The sequence below is a fragment of the Merops nubicus genome, unplaced genomic scaffold, assembly GCF_000691845.1.
Source record: "Merops nubicus isolate BGI_N331 unplaced genomic scaffold, ASM69184v1 scaffold13738, whole genome shotgun sequence".
In the NCBI taxonomy this organism is placed as follows: Eukaryota; Metazoa; Chordata; class Aves; order Coraciiformes; family Meropidae; genus Merops; species Merops nubicus.
Genome location: NW_008625192.1, coordinates 17,557 through 29,877, shown reverse-complemented (window position 1 = coordinate 29,877; position 12,321 = coordinate 17,557). Strand labels below are relative to the sequence as shown.

The 12,321-nt window shown below is 37.1% G+C and overlaps 1 protein-coding gene across 1 annotated transcript in view; it reads right to left on the bottom strand.

Moving 5' to 3' along the window:
• Nucleotides 1-12,321, bottom strand: part of MAP3K15 (mitogen-activated protein kinase kinase kinase 15) — a 59,522-nt gene that overhangs the window by 33,672 nt on the left and 13,529 nt on the right. Inside the window, exons 5-7 of the mRNA XM_008945604.1 lie at nt 11,135-11,303; nt 9,713-9,819; nt 270-440 (exon numbers count right to left, since the gene is read on the bottom strand). Of these exons, the coding sequence (XP_008943852.1) occupies nt 270-440; nt 9,713-9,819; nt 11,135-11,303 (447 nt within the window). The remainder of the gene's footprint in view (nt 1-269; nt 441-9,712; nt 9,820-11,134; nt 11,304-12,321) is intronic.

Genomic DNA, 12,321 nt, shown 5'->3' with positions numbered 1-12,321 from the left:
CCCTACAAAGATGTGGGTGAATCACCACCATCCCCTCCCAAAAAAAAATTAAGTGCATCATTCTATGTTCACGATAGTCTATAAAGAGAGGCAAGGAAATACATTTGCAAAGATCTGGTGCTCAGTAAACCAATTACTCAAACAGGGCCCTGAAAAACAGAAGTAAATAGAACAACTGATCTTCTAATTCTTACAGTCCTGCTTTTTATATCCATAAGTAAGACTCTGAAAACATTTTAAAACAGGTAATATTGGGGGTTTTGTTTTACCATTCAATGGCGTGATCCCGACTATTGGTATCTTTACAGTCAGAATCGAGAAACATATCCTTGTAGATCCTCCCACATAAGCAAAACATATCTGGAGCAGGGTGATCACAGGTCTGCAGGACTTGAAGCATAACTTGTAGCGCCTTCTCTCTGTCCCCTGCATTATTTCTTCTGAAATCAAATTCAGAGAATAAAATAAATTAGTTCAGATTTGAACCAGTAACTGCAAGATGGTGGAATAACACTATTCCCCATCTAATCCCACAACCCACCCATCATTACTGTACACAGACTTGACTTTATTTAGACTGATGTATGCTTGTTGGTTAATCGACAAAAATCAAACGTATTCTCCTATCATGGGACTCTGCTTCTAGGTCATGTGAGAATTGATTTAAGCCCAGAACTCCTCTGTGAAAAAAATCTGCCATCTAACTTGATTTCTCCCTGTATAACAAGCAGACCCTGCACATCCTGTAATGAGAAGCGCTTGTTTAGTGTTAATTCCTGACAATACTTAACAAAAATTGGCTATTTTCAGCATTCAAGCTGACAGCTCCTTTAATCATGTGCAAGACTTGTAATCTTGAATCCAGAAGATGCACAGCCAATACCAGGCAACACTGACTAAACACAGGAGACACATTAATCCTCTGATGGAGCTCAATATGGGGCCTTTGAACTACAACAAGAATAAAAGGGCAAAATGGAACTGTATTTTATTCTTAATTAAAATTCTTCAGATTAGAGAAAGATTTGGAAAACAAACAGCTGTCGTACTGACTCTTTTGACAAATATTTAATAACCGTATCAGTGATTAACTTTTCCATTCTTTATTATTATTGGACACATCAGAATGTTTGCCTCCCTTTACTGGAAAAAAAAAATTACTGCAAAAAGTCAACAAAACGTCTATTTGCAAGAGTAATGCAAACACAGCATGAGTTTAGTAGCCTCTTTAAAACATTTTTTAATCACCAGAAAGATTAAAAATATTTAGTAGCCCCTTTTCAGAACTGTTTTCAATTTTCTGATCCCTACCTAGGCATCCAGGAACAGGCCCACAAATACCATGACTATTTTGCAGCAAAACCAGTAGCAGATAGTGGTTTCTGGAAATTTTATTATGTGCATGCCCTGAAAGGATTAATATTTACTGTAAAGTGGCTCAGTTCCTTAGGTAGCCAACTGATGCCAATAACCGATAACACCACATCTGTAGCAAAATTCAGGCTTCTGAGCATGTTAGGTGATGGAGAATATCTGATGAGATTAAACATATTTGTAGCTAGTTGTGCAGAAATTATCCTGCCTTTGATGTCACTGACAGGGTGTAAACTCACAGTAAGCACTTGAATATTTTTTAAAGCATTTTTCTTCAGATTGACTGTTGTTCTGAAATTAATAATGGTCTTCTCTAATGAGCATACAAGGAGAATGTTAGTATTTTTTTTTTCAGTTTTCCCAGAAATAAGCGTAAGTTAAGAAGTGTGAGGATAAATCCATGCCACAAGTCAGCATGCTCTAACTAAATCTGTTCTGAGCTAACCACTTTTTCTCTATAAGAATACCCAAGTTTCACTGCTGAACATAGAGAAAGGTGAGTAAACAGAGCTTAGAACAAAATTAGGTCCTAAAACCTAAGGACATTGAAGTGCTGGAGCAGGTCCAGAAAAAGGCAACAAGGTTGATGAGAGGTCTGTAAAACATGCTTTATGAGGATTGGCTGAGAGAATTTGGGTTCTTTAGTCTGGAGGAGACTGAGAGGAGGCCTTATTGCTCCCTACAACTACCTAAAAGGAGGTTGTAGTGAGGCTGGTGTTGGTGTCTTCTCCCAAATTACTGATGACAGGACGAGAGGAAATGGCCTCAATTTGCACCAGGGGAGGTTTTGATTGGACGTTAGGAAGAATTTCTTTGCTGAGAGAGTGGGTAGGCACTGGAATGGGCTGCCCAGGGAGGTGGTGGAGTCATCATCTCTGGAGGTGTTCAAAAAATGAGTAGATGTACCACTTGAGGCTATGGTCTAGTGGTTAGGGAAATGTTGGGAGTAAGGTTGGACTTGATGATCCTAGGGGTCCTTTCCAACCATCCTGATTCTATGATTCTGTGCTCTGTCGACAGTTCAGTTTTGCCTGATAGTTTGCATCCTCCATAAACTGGTCATTGGCTCTCTTGCCAATTTGCTAATTTGCTCATTGCAGCCTTGCCACATGATTTATCTGTTTGCTCATGCTACCGTGTTTCTTTAATCACAGAACCAGTTTTTCATTTCCCTGTCTACACAAGCCACTTCTAGCTGTACCCCCATCCTGCCAACCTATCCACTCTTCCTGCCCCTCTTTGAATCACTCTGTAGGTCTATGAACCTGACAAAAACAGCTTAGCACATAATAGAAATAAATTATTAAGCACGTGTATATAAAAAACATATACATGAAGAAGCAGAACTGAGGTATGATCAAGTTACAGTGCAACTTCAAGTTTGTATCATGTGTTTTAATTTGCTGCTCTCCACCCCATCCTCCTGTCACATTTTATCTTAACCCGGAGTCAGACATTTTTATTCATAATGAGAGGTATTCAACTCACTTTTCTCTGAAGTCAAGGGACACGTTGTAAAATAAAGCAATATCACTTCTTCCAAAAACCACAATACGTTTTAAAACTTTCTACTCTTAAGTTATGACAGGACTTTTTCTGTCTCTCCTCACCCCATCCCCTCTTCTCCACACGCTCCTCTCCCTCTCGAAAGCAGCTGGTATTCCATAACTTGGCAACTTCAGTTATTGGAATTGTGGTTTGGATTTAGAAGCCCAGAGGTACACTATGCTGCTGAGACACGTTTGCTTGTTTCCATGGGGGAACAACTACACCACCAAGCAGTAGGTCCTAAAGGATGCACTTGTGCTCATTCGTTGTACTCACAGCACCCTCCATAGCTATTGATATTTAAAGGATCTGAGACCTTCTCAGTTTAAAAACTCGTGAATGGATAGTGGCACCAGCAACACTTCCTCAAACAAATCAGTCCTGTCCCCATTCACCACCCACACAGTTCTCTAAGCCTTTCCCCCTCTGAAGCACAAGAATAATAAGCTGAGGTTTGCTTTGCTTTGTTCAAGTTTTCTCTGAGGTTGTATTAATGGAGAGAGGTTACAAAAACACCCATCAATCATTATTTGCAGAAAGCAGATTCTCTTTACAAATTTATTTTCCTTTTCCCGTCTCCAACTTACTTCACTAACACAAAAATTACCACTACTGTCTCAGGAAGTCCCTGAGCCACAAGTTGGTGGAAGTAGTGGGAATATTTACGGAGATTTTTCACTACGCATCTTCCTGTCTTCATAGTCTTTGCCAGGTATGTGTTATTGACTATTGTCACAGATAGGAATCTAGGCTGGAAGGAACTATGCCCCACGCCAGCATGGCCACCCTTACACTGTTTCTCTCCCTTACCTCTCAAACATCATCTAGAGATCATATTCATATCACAGCCTCTCACCTGGAATAACACTGCCTTACAGAAAAAAAACAAAAACCCAACAAACAAACAAACCTCCCCACCTTGCTCCTCCCCCCTTTCTTTTTGATTTAATGTCTTCCTTCTTCCCTCTCAAACTCATTCACTTCTCCAAATCCTTCTCATCATTGCAGCCATTATAAGGAGTCCTAGTTTTAAATATCCCTAAAAAAAAAAATTCTTCCTGCATCACAGGCTGGTTTTAGCAGCTTTAAAGCATTGGCATGATGAAGGATCCAGAACTACAATCAGTGAACCAAGCTTTTGTCCAACAAAGTAAACAGGAATGGCATAGATTCCACTGGGACAAGAATTAGCTCACTCTGTAAGTCACAGCTGACAATCTTTTTTTTCCCCCCTTTTTGTTTGCATCTTCCCCTGTACGACTTGTTTCCATCTGTCTAGCTGGAGAAGACTATATACTATAGAAAACTATATGTAGTGAAAGGTAATTTGTTCCAGGGAATCCACCTTTGCTTTCCTTTATATTTCATGTTCACTTAACGATTTGATCCTCTCTTATTATTTTACATACTCAAAGCACAGGGAAATAAATCAAATCATAACAAACAATTCTGAAAATTTTTCCCATTGAATAGTACATTCAAAAAGAGTAACCTTTTTTTCTGTTCTATTCCTGTATGAACCTTGTTTATCTTCTGATTTCAGCCTTGAAGCAGCTATCAATATTTTACTGCCCATACTATGACTAAAAAAACCCTGATGTCACTGTCACATTGCAGAAGAAATGTCAGTGAGACAACTTAATTGGTTACTATAAATACAACCATTCATAAAATAACTGGTCTTCATATAAAATACTGTGTCCACTTATTATCATGCACAACCATTTGGTTATAATAATTCCATTTAATTAATAAAAAAATGTGTATTTTGAATTTTCTTGCATAAATAGGACTCTTTTGGTTAAGTATGCCTTAATGACTCCATAGATGACCTGAACTGCTACTAACTGTACAGAAATGTACAGGAAAAGAGAATTCAAAAAAATTTTTAATTATCAAGGAACATGACTAATTTTAATTAGTTGTAACACTTGCACTTTCACTTAAAAGAAGAAACTAATTTGTGATTTGAGACACATTTCACTGAGGATGCAATTTGGTTGTAGAACCTTCAATATTTGAAGCAGTGAATGAGGAAAACAAGATCCTAATTTGGGCTTTGAGACCAGAACTAAATTTGCAAGCCTCCAGGTAGGTATGACAATGAGAAAAACAGCTTTTTTTTCCCCTCCCCTCATATACACTTCAGGTGCTTCATGAAAGCCACTCATATAAAAAGAGGAACCCTATGATGTGTTTTTTACTAAATCTGAGTAATTACAGAATGGAACTTTTTAACTAAACCAGCTCTTCTCAATGGGAATAATTTCTTATGGCTACTATTATTCACAATTACCAGTGATTTTTCTGCTTGCACCCTGTTACTCCTTTCACTTGCTAATTGCCTTCTTATGATTGTAGTGGAATATGCTGCTTGTTAAAACACAGCATGCTGAGTTAAATAACAGTGACTGCAGCTGTCCTCACATTTAATCTAAGTGAAGATAGAACTGCCTTAGCAACTGAAGTCTTCACAGCTTTGGCCTCATGATGGGGCTGGGTTTGGTTTTAAAGTCTACTCTGTTCTTGAACAGAACTGGCATGCCCTTTGGCCTTTTCTTAAGCTTCCAGAACTTGGTAACTGCAGTCCTGGTAAATGAGGCCAACTGGAAAATACTCAAAACAAAACTGTACAGCAAAACATCAGAAACTTTGCTATGCAGCCCTAAATTAGTGAAGCAGATCCTAAACAAATATCCAGCTGACAAGGAGACTTGAATTAGCTATAAATAAATATCTGTACTTTATCTACTACATATATACTACAGCAACATAAAATAAAACAGTAAAGACAAACTAGCATCCTTTTTATTACTCTCTTAACCTGATTATAAGCAAGTCAAACTCTCACAAATGGATTGCAAAACTTTCCTGTCCCATTGGCTTTGATCATGATTTGTCCTGCTTATGTGACTTGCTCAATGCTTTTAGAGACTTTGAGGCAATATAAAACACAGAATAGGAAATGATACATTTTATTCTAGAATTATTGAACAAGAGAAGATATTCTATAAACCTTTTTTTAAAATGCAATATCAACAGTTATTGCTTTCTACAAAAGACGGTGGAAAACAATAATAAGTTTTTAAAAAAACCCTTTCAGGTCTTCTTGCATTATTTGTTTGGATTATTTTTCGCCCCAAAATTTAACTGGATTAAAAATTTAACTGTTGCTTAAAATTAATCCACATGATACTTTAAAACATTGAAATATTGTGATTCTAAACACGAAAGTCATAAATATATGCATATATAATCCATTAATTAAAATACATTAAATCACTTCATATGTCCATCAGGAAATAGTTTTAATACCATGCTATACATGCAGGTGTATTTCTACCTTATTTGTATTAATAAAGACCACCTTTGCACTAGGTATTCAGGCAAATTACTTATTGGAAGGGTAGCTGGATGTGTTCATATCAGAATCCCAGGTGAAAGCTTCCCCTTAGAGCTCAGTGCCCTTCTGCACAGTACCCTGCAGGCAGGCCCGGGCAGGCTGTGCTCATGATCCAGACCAGGTCACACCCAGGCTGCCTCTGAACCACAGACATGCAGCTAGACTGCAGTGGTGCCGAGGCTAAAGTACAACATCTCTGAGCCCTTGGCACAACTTGTTAACTTGGACTCAGAACTGCACAGAACTGTGGTTCAGATTGAGCTTGTGCCCACATGATGTACCAGTAAAGACCCGAGGGCCCCAGAATCAATCCTCTGCCACTTGCCCACCCCATCGCTAGCTCTGTGCAGCACTAGAGTAACACTGACTTGAAAATGCTCAGTCCAAGATGAAATGAATGAATGATTTTCTCTGTTGATTATGGTTACAGTTCTGGCACACTTTTGTAATGAAATTAAGCAAACATTAACTTCTGCAGGCTCAGAAATTCTTGCAGTTGCTAATTCTGTTTTGCTTCTGATGTATTTTGTTCCTGATAATCTCAGTCAGTTGGACTCAGCAACATGAACACTGTTCTGTTTGCTGAAATTAATAGAATATTAAGTGAAAATATTGTTTGGTATTTTTATAAATACATTCTGATAAAACTTGCTAAAAATAATATGGTTTACAGCAGAAAAGTGATTAAAAAAAACCACAGAAGTGAGATGCTAAAAGCAACACTTTAGGGATCATTTTTAAATAAGTGGGCTTCTGAAAAAGTTCAAGTCTTAACTTTTGACTTTAATCCGTCATTTTGTTTCAAGAAGGCAAAAACATCTGTAGAAGCTAAATTCTGCATTCTGTGGGATGGAAAACTGGTCATTTATTGCTAAAAAAACTTGTCCATAGAGATGGTTAAATTGTTACCAGAAGAACACAAGGGGAGTCACGCCAGTTCAAGCTAGTGATCAACTTAACAAAACTTCTTCATTGGGAAAGCAAGTTCCTGAGCAATTAATTTTCTCTTGTCTTACAAGGATGTTATTTGCATTGCCACAGAAAGATGATTTAATGGCATGAGGTTGTTCTGCTGCTCAAAATACAAAGAAGTTGAAGACAGAGTAAAGGAACTTGCCAATTTTATTATGCATATATAGCTGAAAAAGTTTTAAGAACTGATCAAATCAAGATATTTTCCTGAGGACAAGGCACAACTCTAGCATTATTCTTACTGGCACATTTAAACATCTTGCGTCAAACTCATGAAATAACAAAAAGTTGATCATCTCTGGAGGTCCCTTCCAACCCCTAACATTCAGTGATTCTGTGATTCTGTTGGACAAAATTCTTCTGAAAAAAACAGGGCCAAATCGTTTTCATTGAAACCACTTCTCAAGATATCAGTATGATGTCTTAAGGAGACTTGAATTTCAGAAGCTTTATAAGATCAATATTGCAATCTTTAGGGGTTGGGGATTCAACAGTGACTATACAGCAAGGAATATGGTTTATAATTTACATAATAACAAGAAATATCAAATCTCTGGTTTCTACATTAAAATACTCCCTTGTGTTGTACATTAATTCAACTTTACACCAGAGTGCATTTTTTCCTTTTATTTTTGAGCAGCCTAATGAGAAAATTATCTTTCACTAGGTGTGACAAATACCAGATTCTCTCTGTCTTCATATATTCACATCAAAATTTTCTGAAAGACACACTTCAGTGAAACAAGCTGACAGACTCAGCAGATCACTAATCAGCTAAGATTTAACGGTCTATGATATCAGGAGTGGAGAATCAAGGTACCCACTGTTCACTTCCAGTCTTAAGAAGAACCACCCACATAAGCCGAATGGTATGAAGAAACTATATTTACATATTTGGTATCAAGAGCTAAATATTAGTCATTTATCCTTCATCTTATTAAAAAAGTCTTCACCATCATCTAAATATGGGTAAGGTTCCAAACATGGGTCCAGTTATCCTTTTCTGTGAGAGATTTGACCACTGTCTGGCACCTGATACATTTCTTCTCACAGAGATAATTCTCATTGTAATCAATTAATTTCTCAGAACATACTATTCTAATTTATTTTCTTTTATTTTCTTCTCAATAAAAAATACATTTAAAACCAGTTTCATTCCACCCTTCAAAAACATCTGTATAGCTAGCTCTCATAAAAGCATTGGAATTATGTGCAGTACCAGTCACATCTATGCTGAATACTCTGTGTACTCTATATTACTCACTGCTACATTCCTTCAAAGTCACTTCAAGCTACTTACCACTGAATCCCTCAGATGAACACTCAAGTCTATGAACAAGCCACTAGATCCTTTCCAAAAATCACTGTTTTCTATGAACTTTCCTGTTGGCATGTACTGCATTCTTTGTTCTTATGTGTAAGACCTTGCACATGGCTGCATGTGAATGATTTATTTGAGGGTGGGAGGGGTTGTTTGTTTTTTTTTTTTTTTTTTTAGAGAGTACGGTCCATAAAATGCTGTGAGAAGACTACTTTTTGACACAGCAGTGATGCAGTGATGTCCAACATTTTTCTGAGCAATGATTTTATATTTACTCCTAAGTCTGATGAAACTGTCAAATGGCACTAGACTTACTACCACTTGTTACCATAAAATGCCACAAGAACTACTTTTCTAGATCTATTATTAAGTCCTTAATCACATGCCATCCTGACGCTGTCCAGAGCTAATTTTTAGTTAAACTGCAGATCATAATTTTTAATTCCATCTAACCAATTACTTTTATTATTATATATTATTTCATTTGTATGGAATATATTGTCTATAATACAATCTCAATATACATTCTTTATAAATGAAGTAACTACTATACACAGGCATTACAATAATCTGTAGCTAACTAGAGGAGTTCAACAACACTTCTGTTCTTCCTAATCTAGCAACATGCCTGTAAACCAAGATCACCTTTCAGCATTTCAAGGAAGCTGTATCATGAATGTGTATTCATGGATAAAGCAGTGCTTTTTGCCTCTTACTTTAATAACTCACCCATAACACTATTATGCTAAACCCTTCCAGACTTTCAGAATAATTAGTGACTCAGAATAAACAATGTCAGCCTGACAGAGAGCCCATCTACATCACTAGAGTCTTTCACAATTACTCAGGTGGCCTTTGGAACAGATCCACTCATCAGGCTGTTGGCAAAACGATGGTTGTTGGAAAACAATGATTTCAAGAGTTACAAGCTGCCCTGGTGTACAGGAAGTATGGGATTAAGGAAAGATGACTGTGGTGAACTCCCACAATGTGCAGAAATGGAAGAAGATTTGATATTATCTGCACTATAAATTTATATAAAAGCCCATATGGAACCACAATAAAGTGAACCAACCTCAATAAATCATCCTTACCGATTCAATGCAAAAGCATAATGAAATTTAATGTTGTGTTGATCAGCCAGATCACAGGTAGGAAGCATTTCTAATGTTTCTACCAGCTTCACCATCGCATCATAGTCCTGGAATGATTTAAGAAAAAAAGAAAGAAAAGAAAAGAAACTGAAAGCAGAGGAAAGTATTCACTTAACCAAAATATATCATGACTGCTAGACAGCATCTCAGCTCACTGTTCCTAGAAGAGTCAGTGAAACAGTCGCAAACTCTGTGTAAGGAACTAAGCAGGGATTCTGTCTACCCGTGTCAATGCTTGTCTCTTCTTCACCTCACCTCAGTGCCACTGCCCAAATTACTGAATCCCTCTGGCCAGTTTGATCAATTACACTCCCAGCGCCAGGAGGGAGAGGTGCTGAACTAGGCTATTTCAGACCTTATTAAGGTCTGCTGAGTGAAGATACTTCATCAGGTCATTGTAGACACGAGCACAGTTCATTCTGCAGCACGTCACCTGGTTGAGCCTTCGTTATGGTTTCTCAGGGGTAACCCATATATAGGTTGCTGAAGAGGCAAGTTTACTGACATCAGAAATGGCCTCACATTACTTAATTTGTTTGTTTAGAATAGGTTTCCAGATTATTACATTTCTCAAGGGAGGAGATCTTTCAAAAGAATGCAGATGATCACCAGAGGCAATCAAAACGAAGTTGGATGAAGTGCTGCAGGAAAATACACATCCCAGAATAGCAAGTTGGGTTATGCAGGATGATGTGGTCACTCACTGCTCTCACAACCCATTTATACTTATGAAATAAACAATTCAGCCCCTGTTAGAAAACAATTTCCAAAGAATGGTTGCAAGTATATTTTAAAAGGGATGTTAAACATGCAGACAGGCAGTTTGGAAGTACACACATTGTATTTTACCAAAAGCAGAATGTGTTTATTAAAAACAAAAAAAAAAAAAAAAAATCAAGAAAATGGTGCAGTTGTATTTTAAAACAAATTTATACTTCTTTGAAAGATAGTTCTCAACTTTGGCAGCTCTGGCCAATATAATGGTCACAACAAATGTATTTTGTTCATTTCTACATAATTTGACTTTGGAGGCTGAGGAAAAGGAAACACAAACATCTTGCTCAGCAGGGGATTTTTCCTTTTGTGTTTTTTTTTTTTTTCCACCCCTTTTTTTTAAAGGAAGCTGAAAATCACTGAAAACAAAGACCTCAGGAAATCACCTAATCTGTGTCTCTTGCTCATAGACAAAATAAGCAAGAGTTTAAAACCCTTCAAGTTGCCCAAGAGACAAATCAAACTGCTACACAATGTAACAATTTCTGTCAGTGTTGAACCACTGCTTAAACAAACAATGAAGTATAGAAGAACAAAAAAGCCAAAGTCCCATGGTAAAATAATCTTCCTTAGTCTTTCGGAACATACCTGAATATCTCTGTAAGAAAGAAGCAGGTTTATGACAATGTCAGAAGTCAGCACTTCAGTGTTATCCATGCGAAGCTTAATCCTGGTCAGCTCCTTAGCTAGTTCATCTCCTTGATATTTCTCTCTAGCTTTCCTAATATCATTTAGCAGTGTTTCTTTATAATAGGCACTAAAGAAATAAAAGATAGACATAAGGGAAGACGACCAGTAGATATTTCTTATGAAACATGGTTATAATTCTGATAGAAAGCACAATGTATAATAAAAAAAGTAATATTTCCTCATAGCGAGGTGCACATCAAATGTTTCCACATTGTTTGTTTCATTATCCATATTCCACCATGCACCACCTCAGACTGTGGGGCTACGTATTAATACGTTTACAACCAGGGTTGTGAAATAATTCTGTCAACGTAGTAAAACTGGGGCATTTCTTTGCCCCATTTGCTGACCATGACAGTACTTTGTATCCTAAAGAAAGCAGCAACGGGAATAACTGGAATAAGATACACAAAGGAGAAAGATCAGTGTGATATAAAAAGAAGGTACACAACAAAAGGAGCAAAAAGGCTTCCAAACAAAGAAACTGTAACAAGCCATCAAAAGCTAATTTAGTTGCAAACTGTTTGATGAACAGAATAGATAACATGGGTGGGATCTATGTAAAATCCCCCAGTAAGTGCATCTTATTTACACTAATGTCAGTGCACAAGGCAACACCAGAGCTTTTGTAGAATACAAAATCATGTCTACATTATCAGTATGACAGTTATAACGACCTGCACAGGCTACTTCGGGGTAACTTTATCTGGAGCAGCTTATGGAGTCTCTAGTTTGCAAGTCAGCAGATGTCACCTGACAGATACTCAAGTGCATACAATGCCTTTTTTGTTTACAAGTGAGTATTGCGAAATATTCAGCTTTGCTTAGCATAAACCCTATATATAGAAAAGAAAACAAAGTTTTCTAATGCACATCATATCTTACGTTATAAGATACATGTAAGATATGTTTATAAAACAAAGAAGCAAGATCACAGAAAGCACTATTAAAAAGATTTTAATAGTTAATATTGGCAGTGGAGGTTAGATCCAATTCATTATGGATTTCCAATCTCAGGCTTCTATACAGTGTGACCTTCTACCAGGCTAATGATAATTAGACTGTCTTGTGACAGCCAGAACAGA